At 42.1% G+C, this 27,909-nt stretch overlaps 1 protein-coding gene across 7 annotated transcripts in view; it reads right to left on the minus strand.

Annotated features, from left to right (window-relative positions):
• LOC137344834 (general transcription factor II-I-like) overlaps positions 1-27,909 on the minus strand; it is a 168,879-nt gene that overhangs the window by 84,628 nt on the left and 56,342 nt on the right. For all 7 annotated transcript variants that reach the window (XM_068008018.1, XM_068008019.1, XM_068008020.1 and 4 more), the window contains 7 exons: positions 22,047-22,184; positions 19,345-19,528; positions 17,309-17,337; positions 9,542-9,593; positions 8,030-8,079; positions 5,223-5,294; positions 2,031-2,096 (listed from right to left, as the gene is read on the minus strand). In XM_068008018.1, the coding sequence (XP_067864119.1) occupies positions 2,031-2,096; positions 5,223-5,294; positions 8,030-8,079; positions 9,542-9,593; positions 17,309-17,337; positions 19,345-19,528; positions 22,047-22,184 (591 nt within the window). The remainder of the gene's footprint in view (positions 1-2,030; positions 2,097-5,222; positions 5,295-8,029; positions 8,080-9,541; positions 9,594-17,308; positions 17,338-19,344; positions 19,529-22,046; positions 22,185-27,909) is intronic.

Genomic DNA, 27,909 nt, shown 5'->3' on the forward strand with positions numbered 1-27,909 from the left:
AGCCAACCTATTCCATAAACTACAATTAATCTTCATGGTCTGTAAGAATTGACCATTGCTGTCGCCATTCCATGCACATGATCACTTTGTTCATCGGGGGGACACCAACAAAAGTCCTTGAACTTTCTGTATCACATCTTGATCTACAGGCTGAATGTGGCCTGTCATACTTAGGGCCAGGTAGACTTTCTGATGATCTAAAATCTCAAATATCTTTCGAGTGAACAGGACAATAATACACAATTAGGATCATTTTTTGGTTCGACCTTGCAATGTTCCTGTCAAATTTCTGACCCATCCTGTAGAAAAATTATGATGCCTCTCAAGCCTTTTTGTTTTTCAGATCTCTCTAGCAGGATGCACTTGTCCCTGAACAATAGCTATTCCGCAGAATTATCGATGTGCATTGGAGGTCTTTTCTTGCCACCCTTGGACAAACAGCAGCGAGCTGAAGTGCTGGTTGCCATTTTCCCCATCCAAGTATCTCTCCCCTTTGAAGCTAAATGTATTGATTGGTGAGAGGTAATCAGAAAAACCAAAGGCACATTAAATTCGTCCTCTAGAGCCCAGTGTTGCACTAATTTTCAGTAATTTCCTAACTTATGGAATTAAACACTGCTCTGATCATTCCAAGCAGCGCACTAAAATTATAAAACCAGCCTGTTCTGTTTTTCAAGTCGCCCTCACCAATCCGAAGCTGTTGGATGATCTTTCTTGACTTTTCTGTGAGAACAACACTTCAGTTCTTTGCAAGATATGATTGAACATCATCGATAACAGCTAACTTTGCTAAATGCCCACATTTTTTGTTGTCCCACTACATTACTGTCTAAGAGGCTCAAAGTGATGATGAAGTAAGCCGTAATCTGATAGAGTATAACAAATCATATATACACTACAGCTCAACTGGATCGAGCGTATATCAAACAAACTATAGCTCATAATTGGATTGGGTATGACAAAGTCACAAGCATGCTATAGTGAGTTAGTTGCTCTTAGTTGGCTTGCAGTCATATCCAAAAACAATTAATGTGGCTCACAGTACAATACACTACAAATACGCCATCGATCTTTGGCTTAGCAGTGATGAGTGAGGTGCAACTACAAAATACAATCAAGGTTTTACACAGAATCTGAGATGTCCACTTAGCCTACTGCCCTTGTGCCAGATTGCTCTTCAACTGGAGCCATCAATACACAATTTGATGTCTGGAGCACAAGACAATAACAACTTGCATTGATATAGCAACTTTCACATTTTAAATATAGAAAAAACACCCTACAGTACTTCACAGAGCTGTAAGGAAAAAATGAACACCAAGCCAAAGGAAGAGCTAGTATGAGAGGTGACCAAAAATTTGGTTGAAGGGATGGGATTTAAGGAGGGTCATGGGGAAGGAGAGGGAGGTGGAGAGGACGAGGGGTTTAAGTGATGGAATTCCAGAGTATGGGGCCTAGGCAGCAGAAAGCACAGAAGCCAAAGGTGGGGCAATGGGACAAAGGGAAGGGGGGATGCACAAAAGGCCAGAGTCAGCGAAATGAAGAATTTGACCAGGAACAAGGCTGAAAATTTTAAAACCGAGGCATTGGGGATCAATATAGGTCAACGAGGACACGAATAATATCTAGTCAAAAATAGTGACACTGTGCATTCAAAATAGTTTGAAATGCTCAATTAAATAGAAGCAGCAGGAACAAAAAATTCTGTTGACAAAAGAAAGGGAAGCTATGAAAACTCATCCCTTATCACACCAGAGCTCACTACAGTAAGCTCTACTTAAAGCAGATAAAAACAATGCAGCAATACCAATTTAATTCCTCCCCCTACCCACAACATGTTAACAGATGGAAAGTATCAGTACAAGATATTTAATTGGGAAGAAACACATTGTAACCGTTTTGTGCAGGAACAAAGATTAAGTGTACAATCAAATCAGCTCTTATTGGTGGGTTTTGCATTTTTGATTTAAAATTACTGAGAAACTGTCTTAGAAATTACATGTTAAAATAATGCTCTGAAAAACAATTACCTTGATAAGACTTTGATTGGGAAGCTCCATCAGTATCACTGGCTTCAGAAGTGGTCACACTAGGCCCTGTCATAAAAGGCATAATTGTTTTTAAACTTCCATTACTAATCTTTACAGCATGTATTGCTTAAGTCTTTTTTTTAAAATGGATATGTAAGCACATCATACAAACATACGAAAAAGATGGACAGAAAAAGACCAGCTGATCCATTAAGCCTGTCCCATACAGTTATGATGCAATTGAGTATCATGAATGCATCAAGCTCAACCCAACAGAAGTCATGCAATCTCCTGGGAAAGGCAAAAACAAAAACAAATACAAATACGCTAGGCCAATTCAGGGAGGAAAAATGTGGGCAATGTGTCCCTGGCCCCTGAAGGCCATCAAAACAAGTTTCAGGAGACCACAGTGACCATGACACATTTTGCCAATATCCCACCTACCTTTTGTTCGCTGTGGTATCGGCCACAGCCAGGAACACATCCCGCTCCCTTTTGAAAGCTTACATGCGAATCCGCACTCACTCCATTCGCCGGCAACTTGTTCCAAAGGTCGATGACTCTCCAGGAAAAGAACATTTCTCCCAACATCTAACCTATTTCTAAGCTTGTGTAACTTAGATTGTAGAATGCTCCCAGTGGATTGGAAGGTAGCAAATGTAACATCGCTATTCAAGAAAGAAGGGAGAGAGAAAACAGGGAACTACAGGCCAGTTAGCCTGACATCAGTAGTAGGGAAAATGCTGGAATCCATTATTAAGGATGTGGTAACAGGGCACTTAGAAAATCATATGATTAGGCAGAGTCAACATGGTTTTATGAAAGAGAAAATGTTCGACTAATCTATTAGTTTTTTTGAGGATGTAACTAGCAGGGTAGATAAAGGGGAACCAGTGGATGTAGTATGTTTGGATTTTCAAAAGGCATTTGATAAGGTGCCACACGAAAGGTTGTTACACATAATAAGGGCTCATGGGGTTGGGGGTGATATATTAGCGTGGATAGAGGATTGGTTAATGGACAGAGAACAGAGTAGGAATAAACAAGTCATTTTCGGGTTGGCAGGCTGTAACTAGCGGGGTGCCGCAAGGATCAGTGCAGGGGCCCCAGCTATTTACAATCTATATTAATGACTTAGGTGAATGGACCGAGTGTAGTGTATCCAGGTTTATTGACGATACAAAGCTAGGTGGGAAAGTAAGCTGTGAGAAGGACAGAGTCTGGAAAGGGAAATAGGCAGGTTAAGTGAGTGGACAAGAAGGTGGCAGATGGCATATAATGTGGGGGAATGTGAGGTTATTCACTTCAGTAGGAAGAATAGAAAAACAGAATATTTTTTAAATGGTGAGAAACTATTAAATGTTGGTGTTCAGAGGGATTTGGGTGCCTTTGTACACGAAAAACAATGTTAAAACGCAGGTACAACAAGCAATTAGGAAGGCAAATGGTATGCTGGCTTTTACTGCAAGGGGATTGGAGTACAAGAGTCAGGAAGTCTTGCTGCAATTATACAGGGTTTTGGTGACACCACACCTGGAGTACTGAGTAGAGTTTTGGCCTCCTTATCTAAGGAAGGATATACTTGCCTTAGAAGTGGTGAAACAAAGGTTCACTAGATTGATTCCTGGGATGAGAGGGTTGTCCTCTGAGGAGAGGTTGAGTAGAATGGGCCTATACTCACTGGAGTTCAGAAGAATGAGAGGTGATCTCATTGAAACATAAGATTCTGAGAGGGCCTGACAGGGTAGATGCCGAGAGGCTGCTTCCTCCGGCTGGAGAGTCTACAACTAGGGGGCATAGTCTCAGGATAAGGGGTCGGCCATTTAGGACTGAGAGGAGGAGAAATTTCTTCACTTAGAGGATTGTGAATCTTTGGAATTCTCTAATCCCAGAGGGCTGTGGATGCTCAGTCGTTGACTATATTCAAGGCTGAGATAGATAGATTTTTGGACTCTAAGGGAATCAAGGGATATGGGGGATCAGGCAGGAAAGTGGAGTTGAGGCCGAAGATCAACCATGATCTTAGTGAATGGCAGAGCAGGCTCGAGGGGCCGTATGGCCTATTCCTGCTCCTATTTCTTATATTCTTAAATGCACGTCCCTGGTTCGCCCTAACCTATCTCAGTTAAATAGACTATTCACATGGACAGTCTAGTTCCTTCATTATTTCAAAGGGCTCAATCAAATATCCCCTGCAAAGTCTATACTTTTCCAGTTTTCTAAGCCTATCTTGGTAACTGAGGGCTTTTAAGCTAGGTATCAGTCTAATAGCCTTCAAGCTTTTCCAGGCCCAGTCACTTTTCTATTCAGTTCTTCTGGAATTCTATGTCACTATTTTCTAACCATGAGGCAGGCAGGTTTAAACTTGCCAATCCATTAACGGGCTTCTGCCAATGTAAGCAGCAACCAACTTTCCCTTTAATTATTCTTTCCTGATGGGCAAAGGCCTAGAAAGCCCAACTGAAATCAGAACTCCCTATGAGAATTACTGAGAATACTAGCAATATTCCTCTCGGTGATCAACTAATGCATCAGTGTAGGTCAACCATGTATGGCTCTAAATGTAAACATTTTATAACTACTCAAGTAATAACAGGTTACTAGTGGATCCCCCTTCATGGACGAAAAATAAACCCATGCCACTTCTTGTAACCATTTCTCCTATTTTCTAATCCTTGCCACCTTCCTCTATCTTCCACTCTCTCTCATACTGTGCGCTCTCTCAGGCACTAACCCTTGGCAGCTCATTTTTCTCCTTTCCCATTTCCTTCCTTTCCTGCATGTTTTGCAATTACACCATTAAATTGCACTCACTTAAGAGACTGTCAGAATCTGCCCCATTCTTTCCACTTTCGCATTTCCCGTTCTCTACCTATGCTCTTTCTCTGTACACGCTTGCCCTCTCTGCCTTAATGAGGTAAGTTGATGCTGCAGATTTGGAATGTGCTCATTGATGGAATCGGTCACACACTTCCAAAAGAACAATCAGACTGATGAACTGAAACACTGCTTTATCACATGGTGCGCATAGATCAATCAGCAGAAGGAAGAAGCTTTAAAAATTCAATGTTTTTAATAACAGAGGTAAACATCCCAATTTTGATTTCATTAAACTACACTGAGCATGTATTTATCACATGGGCTAAAAGCCAGGAGTAACAAATTTTTTAGTCAGCAGGATTTCCATATTACCTTGAACAGTGTATCGATAATAATCTGGATCTTCTGGCTCAGCTTTGATTGCGACTGGTTCAACAGATGTGCCTAAAACACAAGATATGTATTTAAGAGAAAGCTAGATAAACAGATAAGGAAGTAAGGAATAGAAGATTATGCTGATACGGTTACTTGGAGAGGTGCAAGGAGGCTCGACCGGAGCATAAACATGGACCAGTTGGGCCAAATGGCCTGTTTCTGTGCAGTAAATACTATATAATTCTATGTAATTTATCAGCTCATTGCTCAAAATAGCTACTACTTAGCACATAACTATTTTTAATCTGGCTTTTCAACTACCTATTTTGCACCTGCTGTTCTCATAAAAATGTCTATCGTCAGGACTTTCTTATTTATATAAAGTCGATCTTGACAACTTGCACACAGCTCTTTCGCTATAAAGGTGAAGTACAATAGAGCACCTCTTCAGCATTTGGCACTTTTTTTTCTCATTAGACGTGGAACTTGTATTAAATGTACAGCAATCAGCCGGTGCTACATTCAACAACGCATTCCGTTCACAAGCACTTCAGTCATTTAGATGTCAATTTCAAAAGTTCAAAGCGCACCGAGTTAAGCATATGGTTAAATGATTTCAATGGTCAATCAGTTAAACACACAAATCAGCTTAGTATGTATTTTAAGCATACTTCACTGACCTTGCAACTTGATGTACATGGTTATAGACTCATGCAGCACAGAAGCAGGCCATTTAGCCCATCACACCACACTGGTTCTCTGAAAGACCCATCTACATAGTCTCGTTCTCTTGCCCTTTTCACATATTCTTCACCGCTTCCCCTTTAAAAGCCATTATGGAATCTGCTTTCCACTACTGTTTCTTGTAGGGCATTTCATGTCCTGACAATACTATTTGTAAAATAAAAATCTCATAACCCCTCCCTTCATTCTTTTGAAGATCTTTAGTTTATGCCCTCTAATTACCGACTCACTTAATGCCCTTATAATCCATTACCATAAACCTCCTCATAACATTGAACATCTCTATCAGATCTCCTCTTCACCATCGCTGTACCAAAGAAAAAGCCAGTTTCTCTACACTCCCCTCATAGTTAATAGTCTCTCTGGTAGAATATCATTGATTTGAAAAAGGCAAGTCATGTCTGACAAATTTAATGAGGTTCTTTGAGGAAATAATGGAGCATATTAATAAAAAAATATTATATACACATGGATTTTTAAAAGGTGTTCGATAAGATGCCACATGGAAAGACTATTGATAATATTGAGGAATGTGGCAGCGAGATTAGAAAGCTGGCTGAAGGACAGAAAAGACAGTCGTGGTTAATAGATTTTTTTGGAATGACTTAAACAGTGGTATTCCCTAGAGGTAACGGTTAATGCTATTGCTTAATGTATATACTTTTATAAAATTTATAGATGACACAAAAAGAGAGCATATTTAACTGAAGATGACTATCTGATTGCATGAAGGTTGTTAAACCAAAGTTAGGTTGCTGTACAATTTGTACATTCAAACAGCAAAAACTCTGCTGGAGAAAATATTCAAGTTAACAGGGGTAAACAATGGCTGCAGATGAAATTGAAGCCCTGCATGATTTTCTAAGCCACAAGTATTCAATCAAGTGGAGTAAACTATATTTTATGTGAATTATTTTTCAAAGCAAAAATAAACTTTTTTTGCAGAGCATTTAAACTCTTTTTGTAGAATGCTGCCAATGCAATTTTTAAAAAAAACAGGCCTCCACTACCTACCTAAAGTCCTGTTTAAACATCAAATTGTTACAATAGTGTTTACCCAAAAATCTCTTTCGTTCGGTACAATCCTTCAATTGCTGATTTTTCTTTCCCCGCATGCAGTAAAAATTTAACCTAGCAAAGTTTACTGCAACCCAAGAAACTTATTAAAATATAAATAATGTATAATGAGAAACCCTCAATATGTAATTCATGATCCATCTAAGACAATTTCAGTTATCGATTTATGCACAAGAAAAAGCACCCTAGTTTTGTAGTCTACTAAGGTTAAGTGTTTGGTTTATATCTTGTGTTTGATTTGTCCCACGTCAGGGATATTCAAGATGACTTAAGTGAAACATGTGCCCTGGCCAAACCTAACAGCAGAATTAATGCCACAACAAGGCATGTTTGAAAGCACAACAGTTCTTATTTTCCCACCCCAAGAAGGTGAGACGAGTGCGTGATCAATTATTTGAGGAAAGAATTGAGCACCTTGGGTTTTTCAGCTTGGAAAGAAACTGAGATGATCTTAGAGGTATGCAAGATAGTTAAACGAACGAAAATGGTACATCTGGAATGTTACTTGAAGATACATTGAGAGATTAGGACAAGGGGATAACTTCAAACTGTTACAAGGTAAATTCAAGACTGAAGTCAGGAAAATCTTCAGTCTTCGACATATGAAGTAGACTTCCAGGAAGAGTAGAGAAGGCGAAAACCCTGGAATTGGGGGACTCTAGGATCTTTCTGAATGGATCAATTAAAATGTGATGAATGATCTTCCTCATCCGAAACTATCTCGTGTAACTGAGTCCAATCCCAAAAGCTTGCCCAATATTATATCTTTTATTTTGATGGGTGCTATTGTTGAAAACTAGAAGTAATCACTACACTATTTCCTAAAATTCCAATAAAATCAAACACAATTAAGAGCTACATGTTATCGTTAAAAATACGATGCTGAAATGTTAAGTGGCTATTGATATCACATCAACATCCTCTGGCTTTTTCTTAAACAAAAAACCGACAGCACTGACAGAATTTGAAAAACTGGCACTTACTAGGTTGGCTGTCATCACACGGCTCTGTTTTCACCTGAACTGGAACAAAGCTATAAAATAAAATTATTCAAATACATTCACTTTTGTCAAGGTTTGCCAGGTACATTTTTTAAAAATTGGTAAGTGGAAGCTCAACACAGATAAAAGTTTTTTTCCATTACTTTTCTCTCCCCTCCTTTCCTGGAGAAACCAACTCTTGTTAGAGAACACCTTTATTACACCAACCAAGTGCCCATTCATTTCGGAAGCCAGACAATGAGTGTTAGCAGGCTATTCCCAACGGTGAAGATCTGAGCTGCGCCAATCCAACCTTGTCCTGATCCAATATCCAAAGACATGCACTTTTCAAAGGAGTCATTGGACAGTGATTAGGAACAGGAATCCGGGGGTAAATGCAGCATCCCAACAGTTGGCAGAAAACAAACTGAACCAGGGACTCACTGGTCTATATGGCTTAAAACCACACCACATGGTGCATTTACCCATTAAGCTGTCAAGGGAGTAACAGTTTCTTTTCAAAAAAACTAGAATTTGTAGCCTTCAATACAGAATGCTAAATTACCCACTAAGCATTCTTGTCTGCGTCCAGCCTCAGCATCTCGTATTAATTTTGGTTTTGAAAAAACTGCTCATCCCAAGTCTATCCCACCAAATGCTGTGCTTCCCCCATCTGGTATTATTCAGCCTGCCCACAGGTTCCTGCCTGACATTAAAAGTCTCGTTACTCACTCAGTTAAAAATTTCACGTCTCCTAAAAAATACCATTGCTAGTAAATATTTTGAGTGGGGGGGGGGGGGGGGGCACGCGGCACTAGATGACGCGACAAAATGGGGGCACAACAAAATGGGAGCGGGAGCAAGCTGGAGAGAAAGAATGGGGAAGAGAAAGAGACACAATAGGGCAACACCATGTGAAAATAGAGAGACATCAAGTGAAAATGGGGAACCAGAGAGAATGAAAGACAGAGAAAAATAATGGTGGGGAGAGAGAAAATGAAAAAAAGTGAGAAAGAGAAAAGAGCGAGAGAAAAAAGGGAGAGATATAAAATGAGGGCCAGGGTGAAAACGGGCATGGGAAACTCAGGAGATAGACACAGATCACAGCAGTATACAGACATCTTGGAAGAGGCACAGAGTGGGTAAGAGGGAAAAACAGATGGAGAGAAGGGCAAGATTCTGAGACAGGTAAATCAGGGTAACCCATCAAGATCACAGGGTGAGAGGACCCACCTCAAGTAATGCCACAAAAGATGTACTAATCTTTGTAACTTTTTCAGAGATATGTAGGGGAATGGAGAAGTACTTTCAAAAGAAAATAGTCCCCCTAAATGTTTGCTTCCCGTAAGAGAATAGTCATACCATCTTTCATGCCCAATACGGCAATAAGTGTGGACTAAGGACTTCTGTAGATTAGATTTAATGATTGAGAAATAAAGATGACACTCAGTTTAAGTACTGTCAGGACACAAGAAAAAAACAATTTACTTTACTAAACTGTATTTTTCTTCTCACCTGGCAGCTGGCATCTGTGTGTTCTCCTTTCCAGTTGGCCGTTTTGTTTCCACTATAGAAAAATAGAAACATCAATCTGTAAATGGGTAGCTTGCTTACACAATCATTGCATTCAAAAATGTTATGAAAAGCACTTTGACGTTTTGAACATCAACTACTATATAAATTCAACAATTATCTCAAAGCAACAAAGTTGCATGACACACATGAACACTTCATGCCTTGTATTTTACAATGATTTTTAAAATCTGAGACCCCACTGAATCCAATCGTTACATCACTTTGAAAAAGGAACAAGTCAACAGCAAATTAGTGTTGGGATAAAGGGAATGTGAAAACAGCAGTCCACCTTCCTGTGCATTAAGGTCATACAGCAAACCAGTAGTTAGAAGAATTCACACCAGCAGATAGCACAGACATCAAATACAATATAATTGCCATGTAATCAGCAGTGGTGAATACTACAACAAGATTATTCAAATTGATGAAGAAATTCTAAACTGGGATAAACTGGTGGTATCAAAAAGGAAAGAGAATTTTCCTCTCAGTGACAGAATCATTTATGTTTCAATATTGTTTAACAACAATACATGTCTTGGTAATGTTTAACTGCAGATGTGACCCATCTATAGAGAGAAGGTTCGACTCAACAAATTATGCATGTCCTTGGAACAACTGTAACAACATTAACTTGGTACATTTACATCTATCACAGATTCTCAAACATGGGTTTGTTGTGGGAAAAATTACCACTCGGAGTCAGACTTAAAGATTCAACATGCAGTTTATTGGACAAAGTACTTTGGGAGAAGACTGGGCATTCCGCAATGCACGCAGACAGCTTCTCAACTTTAAAATGGTTGTCATCAGTTCGTTATGAAATGTCCTTTGTATTCCCAGACTGTAAGCCAGTTCTGGAATGTACAAACTCAACACTTTTAACTGTCTTTCCCACAGTCACAGAATCCATTTTATTTAATAGTGTCCCTTTGTTTAATAGAATCCATTTTGTTTAATAGTGTCCATTTTATTAGTAGTCAAGCGTTATATTTAAGCCTTTAATTAAGGTTAGTCTAATCTACACAAAGCGCATTTCAGTGTGGTTTTTAGGGTAAATACCACTGTCGTGTACCCATTAGTCACTTCATCGTTGCCTTTAATTCAACAGTCCAAAATCCACGCTAACAGGTTGGAGGTCAGAATGACATCCATCTGGCTCAAGAATTCTGTGCATATATTTTTTCGATACGACCTTACTCATCAGCACATTATTTCTGTGTACAAACAATCAACTTTTAAGTTAGGACTGGTCCTCAGGAACATGTTGGATTTACAGGGACTTGCCCAGGCATAGAAATTTGGGAACATACTGATGTATGTCAATTTCATTTTAAGTCATAAATCTACAGATTAGTCAGACTGTCAGAATAGTTTGAACCTATACGGTAAATGAAGGAAAAGATTTCTGCCTGAATTCCACATCAATATTTTGGGATCAGATCCATCTGGTTTCTGGTTATAGGATTTTCTATATTTTATCTTTACATATACATGAATTTGTAGCTTGGAATATCTGAAGTAGAAACTACAATTGCTATCATTGAGAGCTTGTCTTAGCTTGACAACCAGCAAGAAAAGTGAAATACATCTGTATCATAATAGGAATAACACAGAAGGAGGGCATTCAGCCCATTGTGCCTGTGCCAGCTCTTTGAAAGAGCTATCCAATTAGTCCCATTCCCCTGATCTTTCCCCATAGCCCTGTAAATCTTTTCCCTTCAAGAATTTATCCAATTCCCTTTTAAAAGTTATTACTGAATTTGCTTCCACCACCCTTTCAGGCAGTGCATTCCAGGTCACTCTAACACGCTGTTTAAAAAAACGTTTCATGTCGCCTCTGGCTCTTTTGCCGATCACTTTAAATCTGTGCCCTCTGGTTACCAACCCTTCTGCCACTGGAAACAGTTTCTCCTTATTTACTCTGTCAAAACCATTCATGATTTTGAACACCTCCAGCAAATCTCCCCTTAACCTTCTCTGTTCTAAGGAGAACAACCCAAACTTCTCCAGTCTCCCCATATAATTGAAGTCCCTCATCCCTGGCACCATTCTAGTAAATCTCTTCTGTACCCTTTCTGAAGTGTGATGCCCAGAATTGACCACAATACTCCAGTTGAAGCCTAGTGTTTTACAAAGGTTTAGCATAATTTCCTTGTTTTTGTACTCTATGCCTCCCTTAATAAAGATGTGGAGATGCCGGTGATGGACTGGGGTTGACAATTGTAAACAATTTTACAACACCAAGTTATAGTCCAGCAATTTTATTTTAAATTCACAAGCTTTCGGAGATTTTCTCCTTCCTCAGGCAAAACATTTGCCTGAGGAAGGAGAAAATCTCCGAAAGCTTGTGAATTTAAAATAAAATTGCTGGACTATAACTTGGTGTTGTAAAATTGTTTACAATCCCTTAATAAAGCCCAGGATCCCATATGCTTTTTTTAACAGCCTTCTCAACTTATCCTGCCGCCTTCAAAGATTTGACTATGTGCAATGCACCCTCTTTAAAATTGTACCATTTAGTTTATATTGCCTCTCCTCATTTTTTCTACCAAAACGCATCACTTCACACTTTTCTGCGTTAAATTTCATCTGCCTTGTGCCTGCCCATTTCAGCAGTCTGTCGATGTCCTCCTGAAGTCTGTTACTATCCTCCACATTCCTTACTGCATTTCAGAGTTTCGTGTCATCTGTAAACTTGTCATCTGTTTGAAATGATACCCTCTATACCCAGTACAGGTCATTAATATATATCAAAAAGAGCAGTGGCCCTAACCTGACCCCTGGAGAACATCACTGTATACTTCCCTTCAGTCTGAAAAACAACCATTCACCGCTACTCTCTGCTTTCTGTCCCCGAACCAATGTTATAAATTGCTCACAGATAGACAAGACCTGGAAATAGAGCAAATGTAGTTTCTTTATTGAAATGGAAAAAAACAAGATTGTTTAATCGAGAATGTATTTCTCATTAGTCAATCCTCCATATATTCGGACTTTTTTTAAATTCGTTCATGTGATGTGGGCATCGCTGGCGAGGCCAGCATTTATTGCCCATCCCTAATCGCCCTTGAGAAGGTGGTGGTGAGCCGCCTTCTTGAACCGCTGCAGTCCGTGTGGTGAAGGTTCTCCCACAGTGCTGTTAGGTAGGGAGTTCCAGGATTTTGACCCAGCGACAATGAAGGAACGGCGATATATTTCCAAGTCGGGACGGTGTGTGACTTGGAGGGGAACGTGCAGGTGGTGTTGTTCCCATGTGCCTGCTGCTCTTGTCCTTCTAGGTGGTAGAGGTCCCAGGTTTGGGAGGTGCTGTCGAAGAAGCCTTGGCGAGTTGCTGCAGTGCATCCTGTGGATGGCACACACTGCAGCCACTGTGCGCCGGTGCTCAAGGAGTGAATGTTTAGGGGGTGGATGGGGTGCAAATCAAGCGGGCTACTTTGTCCTGGATGGTGTCGAGCTTCTGGAGTGTTGTTGGAGCTGCACTCATCCAGGCAAGTGGAGAGTATTCCATCACACTCCTGACTTGTGCCTTGTAGATGGTGGAAAGGCTTTGGGGAGTCAGGAAGTGAGTCACTCGCCGCAGAATACCCAGCCTCTGACCTGCTCTCGTAGCCACAGTATTTATATGGCTGGTCCAGTTAAGTTTCTGGTCAAAGGTGACCCCCAGGATGTTGATGGTGGGGGATTCGGCGATGGTAATGCCATTGAACGTCAAGGGGAGGTGGTTAGACTCTCTCTTGTTGGTGATGGTCATTGCCTGGCACTTGTCTGGCACGAATGTTACTTGCCACTTATCAGCCCAAGCCTGGATGTTGTCCAGGTCTTGCTGCATGCGGGCTCGGACTGCTTCATTATCTGAGGGGTTGCGGATGGAACTGAACACTGTGCAATCATCAGCGAACATCCCCATTTCTGACCTGATGGAGGGAAGGTCATTGATGAAGCAGCTGAAGATGGTTGGGCCTAGGACACTGCCCTGAGGAACTCCTGCAGCAATGTCCTGGGGCTGAGATGATTGGCCTCCAACAACCACTACCATCTTCCTTTGTGCTAGGTATGACTCCAGCCACTGGAGAGTTTTCCCCGATTCCCATTGACTTCAATTTTACTAGGACTCCTTGGTGCCACACTTGGTCAAATTCTGCCTTGATGTCAAGGGCAGTCACTCTCACCTCATCTCTGGAATTCAGTTCTTTTGTCAATGTTTGGACCAAGGCTGTAATGAGGTCTGGCGCCAAGTGGTCCTGGCGCAACCCAAACTCAGCATCGGTGAGCAGGTTATTGGTGAGTAAGTGCCGCTTGATAGCACTGTCAACGACACCTTCCATCACTTTGCTGATGATTGAGAGTAGACTGATGGGGTGGTAATTGGCCGGATTGGATTTGTCCTGCTTTTTGTGGACAGGACATACCTGGACAATTTTCCACATTGTCGGGTAGATGCCAGTGTTGTAGCTGTATTCGAACAGCTTGGCTAGAGGCGCAGCTAGTTCTGGAGCACAAGTCTTCAGCACTACAGCCGGAATGTTGTCGGAGCCCATAGCCTTTGTTGTATCCAGTGCATTCAGCCGTTTCTTGATATCACGTGGAGTGAATCGAATTGGCTGAAGACTGGCTTCTGTGATGGTGGGGATATCGGGAGGAGGCCGAAATGGATCATCCACTTGGCACTTTAGGCTGAAGATGGTTGCAAACGCTTCAGCCTTGTCTTTTGCACTCACCTGCTGGGCTCCGCCATCATTGAGGATGGGGATGTTTGCAGAGCCTCCTCCTCCCGTTAGTTGTTTAATTGTCCACCACCATTCACGACTGAATGTGGCAAGGCTGCAGAGCTTTGATCTGATCCATTAGTTGTGCAATCGCTTAGCTCTGTCTATAGCATGTTGCTTCCGCTGTTTAGCATGCATGTTGTCCTGAGTTGTAGCTTCACCAGGTTGGCACCTCATTTTTGGGTACGCCTGGTGCTGCTCCTGGCATGCTCTTCTACACTCCTCATTGAGCCAGGGTTGATCCCCTGGCTTGTTGGTAATGGTAGAGTGAAGAATATGCCGGGCCATGACGTTACAGATTGTGCTGGAATACAATTCTGCTTCTGCTGCTGCTGCTGATGGCCCACAGTGCCTCATGGATGCCCAGTTTTGAGCTGCTAGATCTGTTCTGAATCTATCCCATTTAGCACGGTGTTAGCACCACAGAACACGTTGGATGGTCTCCTCAGTGCCAAGATGGGACTTCATCTCCACGAGGACTGTGCGGTGGTCACTCCTACCAATACTGTCATGTGCCCGCTGCCCTTGTCCTTCTAGGTGGTAGAGGTCACGGGTTTGGGAGGTGTTGTCGAAGAAGCCTTGGCGAGTGGCTGCAGTACATTTATGACAAATTTAAATTGGCTATTAACTGCATTGTTAAAAAAGATTGTGCAAATAGCTCCAGCAATGGTGGTCTCTGCTTCCTTTTCATGGTTTATCAATTATGAGAGATCAGTATGGGGTTCACATCAATCGATCCTGGAGTTGAGTAGTCTGGCGTGTCCTTTGCTTTCCAAATGCAGGGTTCAATATTTCTGAGAAACTTTAAATCTCTGGCTCGTAACCATCTTCAGGAGGGCAGTAAAAAGCAGCCTTGAAAAATGTGCTTGGCTCACAATGAACAGTGACTGCCAAGTTAGAGTCACTGATGGAGTGTTTAGATTGAAATATTGTTCCAGCGATTTTCAAAAGGTTTTTGACGTTGTGCCTCATGTCTTCCACATAGAAGTTGGAAGATTTGGATTTTAATTGGAATGTGTACTCCAATTCCAAGATTTGTGTAAGAGTAAATGAAAGGCTAACTGAACCTCTCTCAAAAGAAGAGTGGGGAAAGGTTGTCCACTGCCACCCATCCTAATTTGATATAATCTTCAATAGGGTGAATGGCAACTTAAGGGTTGGATTTGGGAACGTCTGCTCCAGTCACTTCTGAAAGTAGTGCAGTGATCCTTTCCAGATATTGTGCTGTTGGTGAACTCGCCTGAGGATTTAGTGCACTCAACCCTGCATCTTGAACAATAGGCTAAGCAGTGGGATTTTTTTTTTTAATTCGTTCATGGGATGTGGGTGTCGCTGGCAAGGTCAGCATTTATTGCCCATCCCTAATTTCCCTTAAGGAGGTGGTGAGCCGCCGCCTTGAACCGCTGCAGTCCGTGTGGTGAAGGTTCTCCCACAGTGCTGTTAGGTAGGGAGTTCCAGGATTTTGACCCAGCGACAATGAAGGAACGGCGATATATTTCCAAGTCGGGACGGTGTGTGACTTGGAGGGGAACGTGCAGGTGGTGTTGTTCCCACGTGCCTGCTGCTCTTGTCCTTCTAGGTGGTGGAGGTCGCGGGTTCGGGAGGTGCTGTTGAAGAAGTCTTGGCAAGTTGTTGCAGTGCATCCTGTGGACGGTACACACTGCAGCCACTCTGCGCTGGTGGTGAAGGGAGTGAATGTTTAGGGTGGTGGATGGGGTGCCAATCAAGCGGGCTGCTTTGTCCTGGATGGTGTCAAGCTTCTGGAGTGTTGTTGGAGCTGCACTCATCCAGGCAAGTGGAGAATATTCCATCACACTCCTGACTTGTGCCTTGTAGATGGTGGAAAGGCTTTGGGGAGTCAGGTGGTGAGTCACTCGCTGCAGAATACCCAGCCTCAGGCCTGTTCTTGTAGCCACAGTATTTATATGGCTGGTCCAGTTAAGTTTCTGGTCAATGGTGACCCCCAGGATGTTGATGGTGGGGGATTCGGCGATGGTAATGCCATTGAATGTCATGGGTAGGTGGTTAGACTCTCTCTTGTTGGAGATGGTCATTGCCTGGCACAAATGTTAATTGCCACTTATCAGCCCAAGCCTTGATGTTGTCTAGGTCTTGCTGCATGCGGGCACAGACAGCTTCATTATCTGAGGGGTTGCAAATGGAACTGAACACTGTGCAATCATCAGTGAACATCCCCATTTCTGACCTTATGATGGAGGGACGGTCATTGATGAAGCAGCTGAAGATGGTTGGGCCTAGGACACTGCCCTGAGGAACTCCTGCAGCAATGTCCTGGGGCTGAGATGATTGGCCTCCAACAACCACTACCATCTTCCTTTGTGCTAGGCATGACTCCAGCCACTGGAAAGTTTTCCCCCTAATTCCCATTGACTTGAATTTTACTAGGGCTCCTTGGTGATGGGTAGGGTGCACAAGGGCATCTAAAACCAACTGGCTGATATTTGGGCTTGTGATTACACATTTTCTACATATTACATGCTCATCAGAATTTCACTTCTCATACAGCACTTGCTCTTCAATGTCCTACACCATGAATGCAAAGTGTAAACTGCAGACACTGATTTCAATTTGTTCAGGTACCAGTTGCAATCCATCAGTGTTTCGGTTCCTTAAATCCCTCCAACATATTACTGCCTTGGAATCACTATTTTCTATGGTCCTCAAAATCCCTGTCAAAAATTTACCAAAGTTCGTGAAATTGTCGTAGAAGTCAATCATTTTCTACAAAATTTTCAAGTGTTTTTGTGTAGATCGAGTTGCTAAATGGATCATCTAGTGTAAGAATTCTTTTTAAATCATAGTATGTTTGGGTCAGAATTTTTATAAACTGGCAACTCAATTCTACATTCATCAGGATTATGTTAGTTTTTTAAAAAAACTACACAGAGAAATGCTAAATTATATATTCTGAGCAACTTACCATGTTGAATGGAGGCGTCCAAAAATGGCCTGGATTAAAAGAAAAAAAGTGATTGCACAGTATTGTTGATAACCATGTACAAATTCCCAACAGTTCAAACATCTTAATATCACTCATTTTTAAATGCATGTAAAGATATCAAGTATAATTAGCATGCTTGGAAGAATACTTCCATTTCCCATTGTCAGGCAACAAAGAGTACTCAGGATACACAATTACTTGTATTTATAATGCGCCTGTAAACATAGTATGACATCCCAAGGCGCTTCATAGGAGCATTATCAAACAAAATGTGACTCCGAGCCACAAGGAGATGTTTGGACAGCTGACCAAAAGCTTGGTCAAAGAAGTAGGTTTTAAGGAGTGTCTTAAAGGAGGAGAGAGACGCATACGGGTTTAGGGAGGGAATTCCAGAGCTTAGGACCTAGGCAGCTGAAGGCATGGCTGCAAATGGTGGAGCGATTAAAATCAGGGATGCACAAGAGGCCAGAATTGGAGGAGCGCAGAGATCTCAAGACAGTTGTAGGGCTGAAGGAGGTTACAGAGCTAGAGACAAGGGGAGAAATTACACAGATTATATATTACATGGAAGTCTTCCATGTTAGCAACATTACAAAGTTCTTCCTCAAAGTGAAATGAATTGGGTGCTTACCCATTAATGGTTAAAACGTTATACTCATTAAAGTCTTCACTGGAATTAAGAAATCGGTTACAGCCACTGGCTTTTGAAGCAAACTCTGTTTTACCCGCCTCTGCTAAAATTGCTAAAAATTCTGTTGTTACTCGTAAGGGTAGTTTTTAACAATTCTGACTGGGCAGGTTAAATTTGATTCAGAAATATTCATATCAGTCCTTTCTAACAACCAATTATAGTCAACAATGCCAACAGTTTCTGGAGTTACAAGGAATTACTGTATAGGATCCTCTAATGAAGTTGCTCTGTGCTACCTTACCAACAAAGTTTTCACCCACCGGTATTCTCTCCACTGCAGAAAAGTAATCCTTACTGGATACCCTGAACCATCCACTATGGTTCGTGAATTGAGTCCATAGAGAAGTAGTTACTTGCAAAAATGAAAATCAATTCAGGAAGTAATTCTGCAAATAAGATTTCTTGAATTCTTTCAACTTTGCAATTAACTTGCCCTCACTTCACCACGAAGCACTAGTCGGTGGTGGGTGGTCCAAGAACACAGAAAGAACCTTATTCTATTGCATCTACAAATGTACCAATGATCACAAGGTAAACATTCTATTAATGAAATGGCTGTGAACCAGCTTCACTAATGTCACATATTTACTGTCCGGTTTATTCGTAATCTACAACGTCAACAGTAACTTCTGCAGTTAACTGGCAAGAACAGACAGCAATGCAGAGAATTAAATCACTGCAGTGCACAACTCTTAACTAGTGCCTGTCAGGACCAGGAAAATACACCAATTAAAAGGAGTCATTGGATAAACAAAGTCTCCAATGTGCTTAATGTGTTTTTTCACATCTGATCGTATTTTGGTGGTACGTGGTTTAAAGGGAGCTCTGGCCTAGAATGTACTTGATTTGTTCTCCTTTCCCCCCGCTCCTTCCCCCAATTTTTTCCTCCCCAAAAAGGGTCCATCTAAATTCATGACAATTCACTAAATCATGACTACATCGTGAGTTAGCAAGGCACACACGGGTACATGCTAAGCAACCAGAAATACTTTAATTAGTAACAAACTTCTAGTCATTTAAATACTGGAGCTCAGAGGCTTCAAGTTTATGTATAATTGGTGAGGGAACCTCCAGGCTTTATTCCAAAACCCAGTACCTATACAAGTCTTTAAAATTTAGATGTAGGTCATTATATTTTTCAATGTAATACCAGCTTCATATGGAAGAAAAGATTTTATTTTTCTATTAGTCTTTACTGTTTTGCAGCAAGACTCATAATAATGAAACTTTACGTGTGGTTACACTTTACAGCTCAACATTTCCACTTGATTCATCATGGGAAGTGAAACTTTTACTTAAAATCAGGCTTCAGGAGAAAGTTTACCTCTTAATTACAAATATAATCTGTGTCTTTTGCTCCAAAATCTTTTTTAAAGTTGTAGTGTCATAACGTGAAGGTTGCTTAAAACACACGCCATCAGGTAGGCCTTGTACTGCCACAGCAGCTGGGTCCTTCAAGATCTTCTCATAAGGCACAGGGATTGGAGTAAGTTTCCCAAGAGCTTTACCTGAAATTATGAGAAACAGACAAAATGGAGACAAAGTAACAAAAATGGTGAAAAACAAAATCAAAGAAAATTTAGATATATAGTAATTAAACTGGCACAATGCTGAAAGGCATGCTGCAGTGGGCAACAAAAACCTGGATTAAAGGCACTCTAGGCTCTAAGATATACCAGTCAAAATCTTCAAACTTTTGGATACAATAATGCAATAGTAATGAAACTAAACTTTCTTGCTTTTACGGAACTTCATCTGGCATCCTAGCAAGGCGCAGTTTTTGCAGGTCCCTTAACAGCACCCTGAGAAAACTAACCCCTGAACCTGGAACTGGGGCCCGTGAAGTGGATAACGAGTGGCACTGATCAGACACCATGGATGAGTTAACCAGAATCAAACCAACCAAAGTAGACTGATGCTCAGGCATCAGTGGCGAGTTGCTGCAGTGCATCCTGTGGCTGCAGTATGTACCATCCACAGGATGCACTGCAGCAACTCGCCAAGGCTTCTTCAACAGCACCTCCCAAACCCACGACCTCTACCACCTAGAAGGACAAGGGCAGCAGGCACATGGGAACAACACCACCTGCACGTTCCCCTCCAAGTCACACACCATCCCGACTTGGAAAGATATCACCGTTCCTTCATCGTCGCTGGGTCAAAATCCTGGAACTCCCTACCTAACAGCACTGTGGGAGAACCTTCACCACACGGACTGCAGCGGTTCAAGAAGGCGGCTCACCACCACCTTCTCCAGGGCAATTAAGGATGGGCAATAAATGCTGGCCTCGCCAGCGACGCCCACATCCCATGAACGAATAAAAAAAAGTATTGTCTGGATAAAGTGTTACGGTAAAATGAAGCTCCACTGAAGATTTTCAGAGTGAAAAGCTTCCAAACATAATTCCTAAAATTAACTACAAAATTACAGCAATTTACAGTGACACATCTGATGTGATGAATAAGGATTTCTGTGTGTATGTAGATACCAAACAAGACCGATACCAACAGGGAAAACCTTTGGATGTAGTTTTTAAAAAATGGCATTTTTATATTGTCCTTTGTCTGGTGGGAAAGCAACAATGAAATGGAGATCCACGACCTACAAGTGCTGTTTTATCTCACCAACATGCTGCCAGTCCCTGTTGGACCCTTTGGAGGGCCACCAGCATAGAAACACACATTTTCCACTTCTAACAGAAAACTCTCAAGAATTCCTCTATTTTGTCGAGGGCCTCACAAAACAAAGCAGACTTACTGCCAACAGTACTTTGTCCACACAACAGGTGAATCAGGTGATTCAATCAAAATGATAAATTTCTTATGAGGCAGTGGTAACTTTCTCCCCTAGGGAATTATAGCAATTCCTATTTTTCAAGTGAACACTGCATTAATGGCAAAGAACTGATTTAAATGGGTGAAGAGTCAATTTATAACTTATTCACAAGAACCTTCTTACCACATCTGTTTGCAATAATCCACCACGGTAGTGGTGCCTAATATATTTGCCTCTATCAAAACACAGAAGCTATCAGAGAGCCATATACTAAAGGGATGAACTACCATGAACCAAATGGATTCTAACTTTTTTTTTAAGTATTACGTTCTTACATTCTCGGTATATTCTGAACAAGAAACAGGCAACATCGAAACTGTGATGGTATAAAACAAAGCCAATAAACAGTGAACTGACCAAACACCATCTCGTGGAATTTTTATGGTTTTATGGATTTTAATTGTGTACATAATCCTAATAGATAATAAGCATTCTGTTTAGGGGAAGGAACTTTATATTTTTCCTATTTGCCCAAGACAAGAGATCCTTGGTTTCCAAGAGTACCAGTATCAGACTTTCATTACAGTGCAACAGTATCAAACTGCAACTTCACAGAATGAAGTGAAAGCATGCAGGTCTTCACAGTTAAGCAGCAAAAGAAAAGGCTCATCTGTACATATTTTATCGTAGAGAAAAAGGACATTCAAAATTTAATTTTTTGTGGATAGTCTCATCTGCTGGAAGTCAAGTGATTGGGCCACCTGTCCTGCTCAGACATCCCATAACACATATACGGCAAGCAATCTGAACCACCTCCATTACAAACACCGATGCCATGACTTTGAATTAGCTGGAGATCCACTACTGGCTCGGCATATGGAGTAAATAGCCACAAGTTTAGTTTCTCATGATTTCCAAACTCTCCATCAGCTCTCAGGCTCACCTGAAGTCATGGCCTCCAATAATTGCAATCGAGTTTACTATGGGCTGCTCCCCGCCAGCAATGTCATGAAGCAGCCGAGCAATGAGAGGGGTCTGGTCCTTTGTGCTTTCTTTTAAATTTTGGTGAGTACGTTATTTCCCTCCATTAGCTAGGGACTATGAATAAAAAAAATTACACCCCTTCGATTGCCTTCCCCTTTAAAATACCATTACTAACTTCATTCAATTGCATAAATGTTAGCGAACAATAATCACAGGATATCAATACTGATGTTTTTTGCAGAGTCAAAATTGAAATATAACAGTACCATAGAGCAAACAGAACAATTCCTCAACTGATTTTCTGATTGTATCAATGCCAGCCTGGTTATCCACAGCAGTCGGCGTCACACAAAGTACATCTTTACTTCTTAGCTTTTCTGCTGCTTTTTGCTCCTCAGCCACACCTGAAATTAAACTGTAACTGTTAGGAGAGAGCAGGGAGAGAACTACAGGTCCATGCATTAAACTGGAGCTATATCCATAGTATTGAATAACAAATCAACCAATTAAAATGAGTTTAGAAAATAAAACAGTCATTTATTCAACCTATGTCATATTTAGGACTAAATGCTTCTCCGCTGGTATGTACTTTCTTTTTTCAGTACAATATAAATTAGTTCAACCTCAAGCATACTCAATGTCACAAGCCTAAAATAAATTAGTTACCCACTGGATGGAAAACACTGACATCTAATAGTACAAGGAGAATTCAGGTCATTGTATGGAAACATGATTACTACATGAATGTATTTTGCAGAGGATATTGCACCAGGTGTGTAGTCAAGGGAGTTACTTTAACTGATTAAAAGTAATGCGCATAATTTACTCCTGACAATTCAGCATTCTCTGCGCTAAATAATTTAAATTAACCAATTCAAATAAACAACCTGTCTCAAAAGCCAGAGCTTCAACTGAATATTTTCATCTCAATGGTTGAACAGAGCCTCCAACATCAGTGCATTCTGAGCATGTGTAACTTACAGTATTTCCAACCGTGCAATCTGCAAATCAGTGTCAGCTGATGTGATAGTGTGTATCCACATCTTGTGGGAATCTGAGAGCTTATTTTCTTTTTCTAAAAGACTTTTAAACAAACTGGGCATTAAAGTCTCACGGCTTTATTTCTGGCAAACGATGACATTTATTTACATTTATGAACAAATGTGTTTTTTATATCTAAGTATATAGTATCATAGTAGATACAGCACAGGAGGCCATTCGGCCTGTGCCAGCTCTTTGAAAGAGCTATCCAATTAGCCCCATTCCCCATATCTTTCCCATAGCCCTGTAAATCTTGACCAAGTATTTATCCATTTCCCTTTTGAAAGTTATTACTGAATCTGCTCCCAACACCCTTTTAGCCAGCGCATTCCAGATCATAACTAACTGAGTTAAAAAACTCTGGCTCTATTGCCGACCACCTTAAATCTGTGTCCTCTGGTTAGACCCTTCTGCCAGTGGAAACGGTTTCTCCTTATTTACCCTGTCAAAACCCTTCATGATTTTGAACACCTCCATCAAATCTCCCCTTAACCTTCTCTGTTCTAAGGAGAGCAACCCCAGCTTCTCCACATAACTGAAGCCCCTCCAGGGATGGCACTATTCTAGTGGATCTCTTCTGCACCGTCTCTAAAGCCTTGACATTCTTCCTGAAGTGTGATGCCCAGAATTGAACACAATACTCCAGCTGAAGCCGAACCAGTGTTTTATAAAAGGTTTAGCATAAAGTTGTACCCTATGCCTTTATTAGTAAAGCCTAGGATCCCATATGTTTTTTTTTTTAAAAACAGCCTTCTCAACTTGTCCTGCCACCTTCAAAGATTTGTTTATGTGCACCTCCAGGTCTCTCTGTTCCTGCACCCCCTTTAAAATTGTATTACTGAATTTTTGGTAGTTATTACTATAATTTGTCATGTGACATGACAGGTCATCACCCAAATACGTCCCATCACAAGATTTACTTCATATTGCCTCTCCTCATTCTTCCTACCAAAATGCTTCACTTCACACTTCTCTACGTTAAACTTCATCTGCCATGCGTCTGCCCATTTCACCAGTCTGTATCCTCCTAAAGTTCTCGTAAGAACTTTATCCTCGTAAGAACGGGATAGGACGCTCGACTTGTCAATCGACAGTTCCGACGGGCCACAGCGAAAAATCGCATAGACCTCCTCAGAAGACTAACATGGGACACAACCAACAGAGTACCCTACGTCGTCCAGTGCTTCCCCGGAGCGGAGAAACTACACCATGTTCTCCGCAGCCTTCAACATGTCATCGATGACGACGAACACCTCCACTAAGGCCATCCCCACACCTCCACTACTCGCCTTCAAACAGCCACCTAACCTCAAACAGACCATCGTTCGCAGCAAATTACCCAGCTTTCAGGAGAACAGCGTCCACGACACCACACAACCCTGCCACGGCAACCTCTGCAAGACATGCCAAATCATCGACACAGATACCACCATCACACGAGAGGACACCACCCACCAGGTACATGGTTCATACTCCTGAGACTCGGCCAACGTTGTCTACCTCATACGTTGCAAGAAAGGATGCCCCGGAGCATGGTACATCGGCGAGACCATGCAGACACTGCGACAACGGATGAACGGACACCGCGCAACAATCGCCAGACAGGAGGGTTCCCTCCCAGTCGGTGAACACTTCAGCAGTCAAGGACATTCAGCCACCGATCTTCGGGTAAGCGTTCTCCAAGGCGGCCTTCGAGACACACGACAACGCAAAATCGTCGAGCAGAAATTGATAGCCAAGTTCCACACCCATGAGGACGGCCTCAACCGGGATCTTGGGTTCATGTCACGCTACACGTAACCCCACCAGCGAATAAAGGTTATCAGTTTTTAATACAACGGGTCATTCTCTATCTTTCTCTTCCTTTCGGATGTTTCTCCCTCTCTCTCTCTGCCTTGTGTTCTGGCCGTTTGTGTATTCGGTGGTCCTGTAGGTAACACCTCTCTGTCTGAACACTTTGATTGCCTTGACAACGGGCAGTTGGAAAGATTATCTGTAATCACCAGGTATTGTTCTCTGACTATAAATGCGAAACGTTCAAGGATTCCCACACTCACCTGACGATGGAGATAATCTCCGAAAGCTTGTGATTTTCAAATAAAATTGTTGGACTGTAACCTGGTGTTGTAAGATTCTTTACATGTGTCAACCCCAGTCCATCACCGGCATCTCCACATCATGGCTCCTAAAGTTTGTTACTATCCTCCACATTGTTCAATATATTTCCAAGTTTCGTGTCATCTACAAACTTTGAAATTTTCTCCTCTATACCCAAGTCCAGGTCATTAATATATCAAAAGGAGCAGTGGTCCTAATACTGACCCCTGGGGAACATCATTGTACACTTCCCTCCAGTCTGAAAAAAACCAACCATTCACTACTACTCCCTGCTTTCTGTCCCCTAGTCAATGTTATAATCTGCTCACAGATAAGACCTGGAAGTAGAGCAGATTGGCAAGATCCCTTTTTAACCCACTGAAATTTGCCCTCCTCCAGTTAAGCATTTTCATATTTGTTTGTTCCTTGTCCTTTTCCATAACTATTCTAAACCTAATGGTATTATGATCACTGTTCCCCAAATGCTTCCCCACTGAAACATGCTCCACCTGACCTACTTCATTCCCCAGAACTAGATCTAGCACCACTTCCTTCCTGGTTGGGCTAGAAACACACTATTCCAGAAACCTGTCTTGAACACATTTCAGGAATTCCTCCCCTCCCTGCCCTTTACACTTTTACTGTCCCAGTCTAGTTGGGATAACTGAAGTTCCCCCATTATTACTACTCTGCATCTTTCTGCTTGCAAATGTCCTCCTCTATCTCCTTCCCACTATTTGGTGGCCTAATAGTATACAACCAAGAACATAATAGCTCCTTTACTGTTCCTTAATTCTAACCAAATAGATTCAGTCTTTGATCTCATCCCTTTCCAGCGTTGTAATAGTTTCTTTGACAATACTGCCATCCCCCACCTTTCTTTCCTTCCCTATCTTTCCTGAATACCTTGGAACCAGGATTAAGTACCCAATCCTCCCCTTCTTTGAGCCAGGTCTCTGTTATTGCCACTATATCGTAGTCTTATGTGGCGACTTGAGCCTCCAGTTCACCAACCTTATTTACTAAGCTACATGCATTTACGTACATGTACGCCAATCTTATCTTAGACTGCCTCGCATTTGCCTCGTTTGATCCCTCCTATTCTTTACTCTAGTGCTACTTGTCCCACCCAGTCCTCTGTGCATCTTGTTTTTCCTCTCTAATGTTTCATCCTGGTGCCCAATCCCCTGCCAAATTAGTTTAAACCCTCCCCCACAGCACTAGTTAACCTCCTTGCGAGGACATTGGTCCCAGCTCTGTTGAGGTGCAACCCGTCCACCTTGAACAGATCCCCCCTGCCGCAGAACTGGTTCCAATGCCCCAGGAATCTGAAACCCTCCCTCCAGCACCATTGCTCTGGCCACCATTAACCTGGTCTTATCCTACTATTCCTATGCTCACTAGCGCGTGGCACTGGGAGTAATCCAGAGATTACTACCTTAGAGGTCTTGCTTTTTAACTTCATCCCTAGCTCCTGAAACTCTGACTGCAGGACAGCGAGTGGCGGGAAAAAGCGAGACTAGAGCGGGGATATAAACAGCGCGGAGAAAGCGGGAGTTCAGTCGGCAAGCGGCGGGAAAGAGCGAGACCAGAGCGGGGATATAAACAGTGCGGAGAAAGTGGGAGTTCAGTCGCTGCCAGTCAGAACCCACCCACCACTTTGAGCAGAACCCAAGTGTGATGTCACAGGGAAATACTTACGTGATTGGTTGATGAGTAATTGACTCGTTTAACTTTCAAAACAAGTGTAACTTAGTAATTGTAAAGTTGTAGTAGTAGTAGAAGATTTAATAGCAGCTGTAAAGCTTATTAGTAGTAGGGTTTATAAACTATAAATGTAATTAATAATAATAAATTAATTAACACAATAAAGTTGGCAGAGCAGGTGATGTGCAGCGACCACAGAATGTGGGAGCTCCTGGACGCCAGCGTGATCCAGGGCGAACATGTCTGCAGTGAGTGTCCGCGGCTTGAGGAGCTTCGGCTCAGTCATGGAACTGGAGATCGAGGAGCAGACACTGCGACACATCAGGGAGGGGAAAAAATACCTGGACATTCGTTTCCAAGAGGCAGTCACACCCCTTAGGATAAGGTCGTCTAAATTGGTCAGTGGTCAGGGACAGGAGGGTGGCGAGCAAGGCAGGTAAAGGAATCGAGAAGGTAGAAGTGGAGGAGCCTCAGCCTTTGCAATTGTCCAACAGATTTGAGGTGCTTGGACGAAAGCAGGGGCTGCAAACTGATCGTGGCACCATGGTACAGAAAGCCATTCAAGCGGGGGGAGTTAGTAGGAATGTAGTGGTAGTAGGGGACAGTATAGTCGGGGGATAGACACAGTTCTCTGCAGCTGAGAACGAGAGTCCAGAAGGCTGTGTTGCCTGCCCGGTGCCAGGGTTCTGGACATCTGCTCTGGGCTGGAGAGGAACTTGCAGTGGGAGGGGGAGGATCCAATTGTTGTGGTCCACATAGGTACCAATGACTTAGGTAGGATGAGGGAAGAGGTTCTGCTCAGGGAGTATGAGCAGCTGGGAGTTAAATTAATTTAGCCCCGAGCTGCTCATACTCCCCAAGCAGAACCTAAAAGGTAATCATCTCTGGATTATTACCTGAGCCACGAGCAAATTGGCGTAGGATAAAGATTAGAGTTAAACTCGTGGCTCAAAGACTGGTGTGGGAGAAATGGGTTTCGATTCATGGGGCACTGGCACCAGTACTGGGGAAAGTGGGAGCTGCACCACTGGGATGGGCTTCATCTGAACCGTGCTGGGGCCAGTGTTCTGGCAAATGGTATAACTAGGGCGGTAGAGAGGGCTTTAAACTAAATAGTGGAGGCAAGGGATCAAGTAAGGGAAGATGTGATAAATTAAAGAAAGACGACAAGGCAAGAGGAGCAAGGTAGCAATAAGGGAAATGATAATCAGAGAGTGGCAGGAAGGGACAGAGCATGCAAACTTAAGAGTGCGCCAGCAGATAAGGCTAGAGGTTACAAAAATA

Source organism: Heptranchias perlo, chromosome 28 (assembly GCF_035084215.1).
Source record: "Heptranchias perlo isolate sHepPer1 chromosome 28, sHepPer1.hap1, whole genome shotgun sequence".
Taxonomy (NCBI): Eukaryota; Metazoa; Chordata; class Chondrichthyes; order Hexanchiformes; family Hexanchidae; genus Heptranchias; species Heptranchias perlo.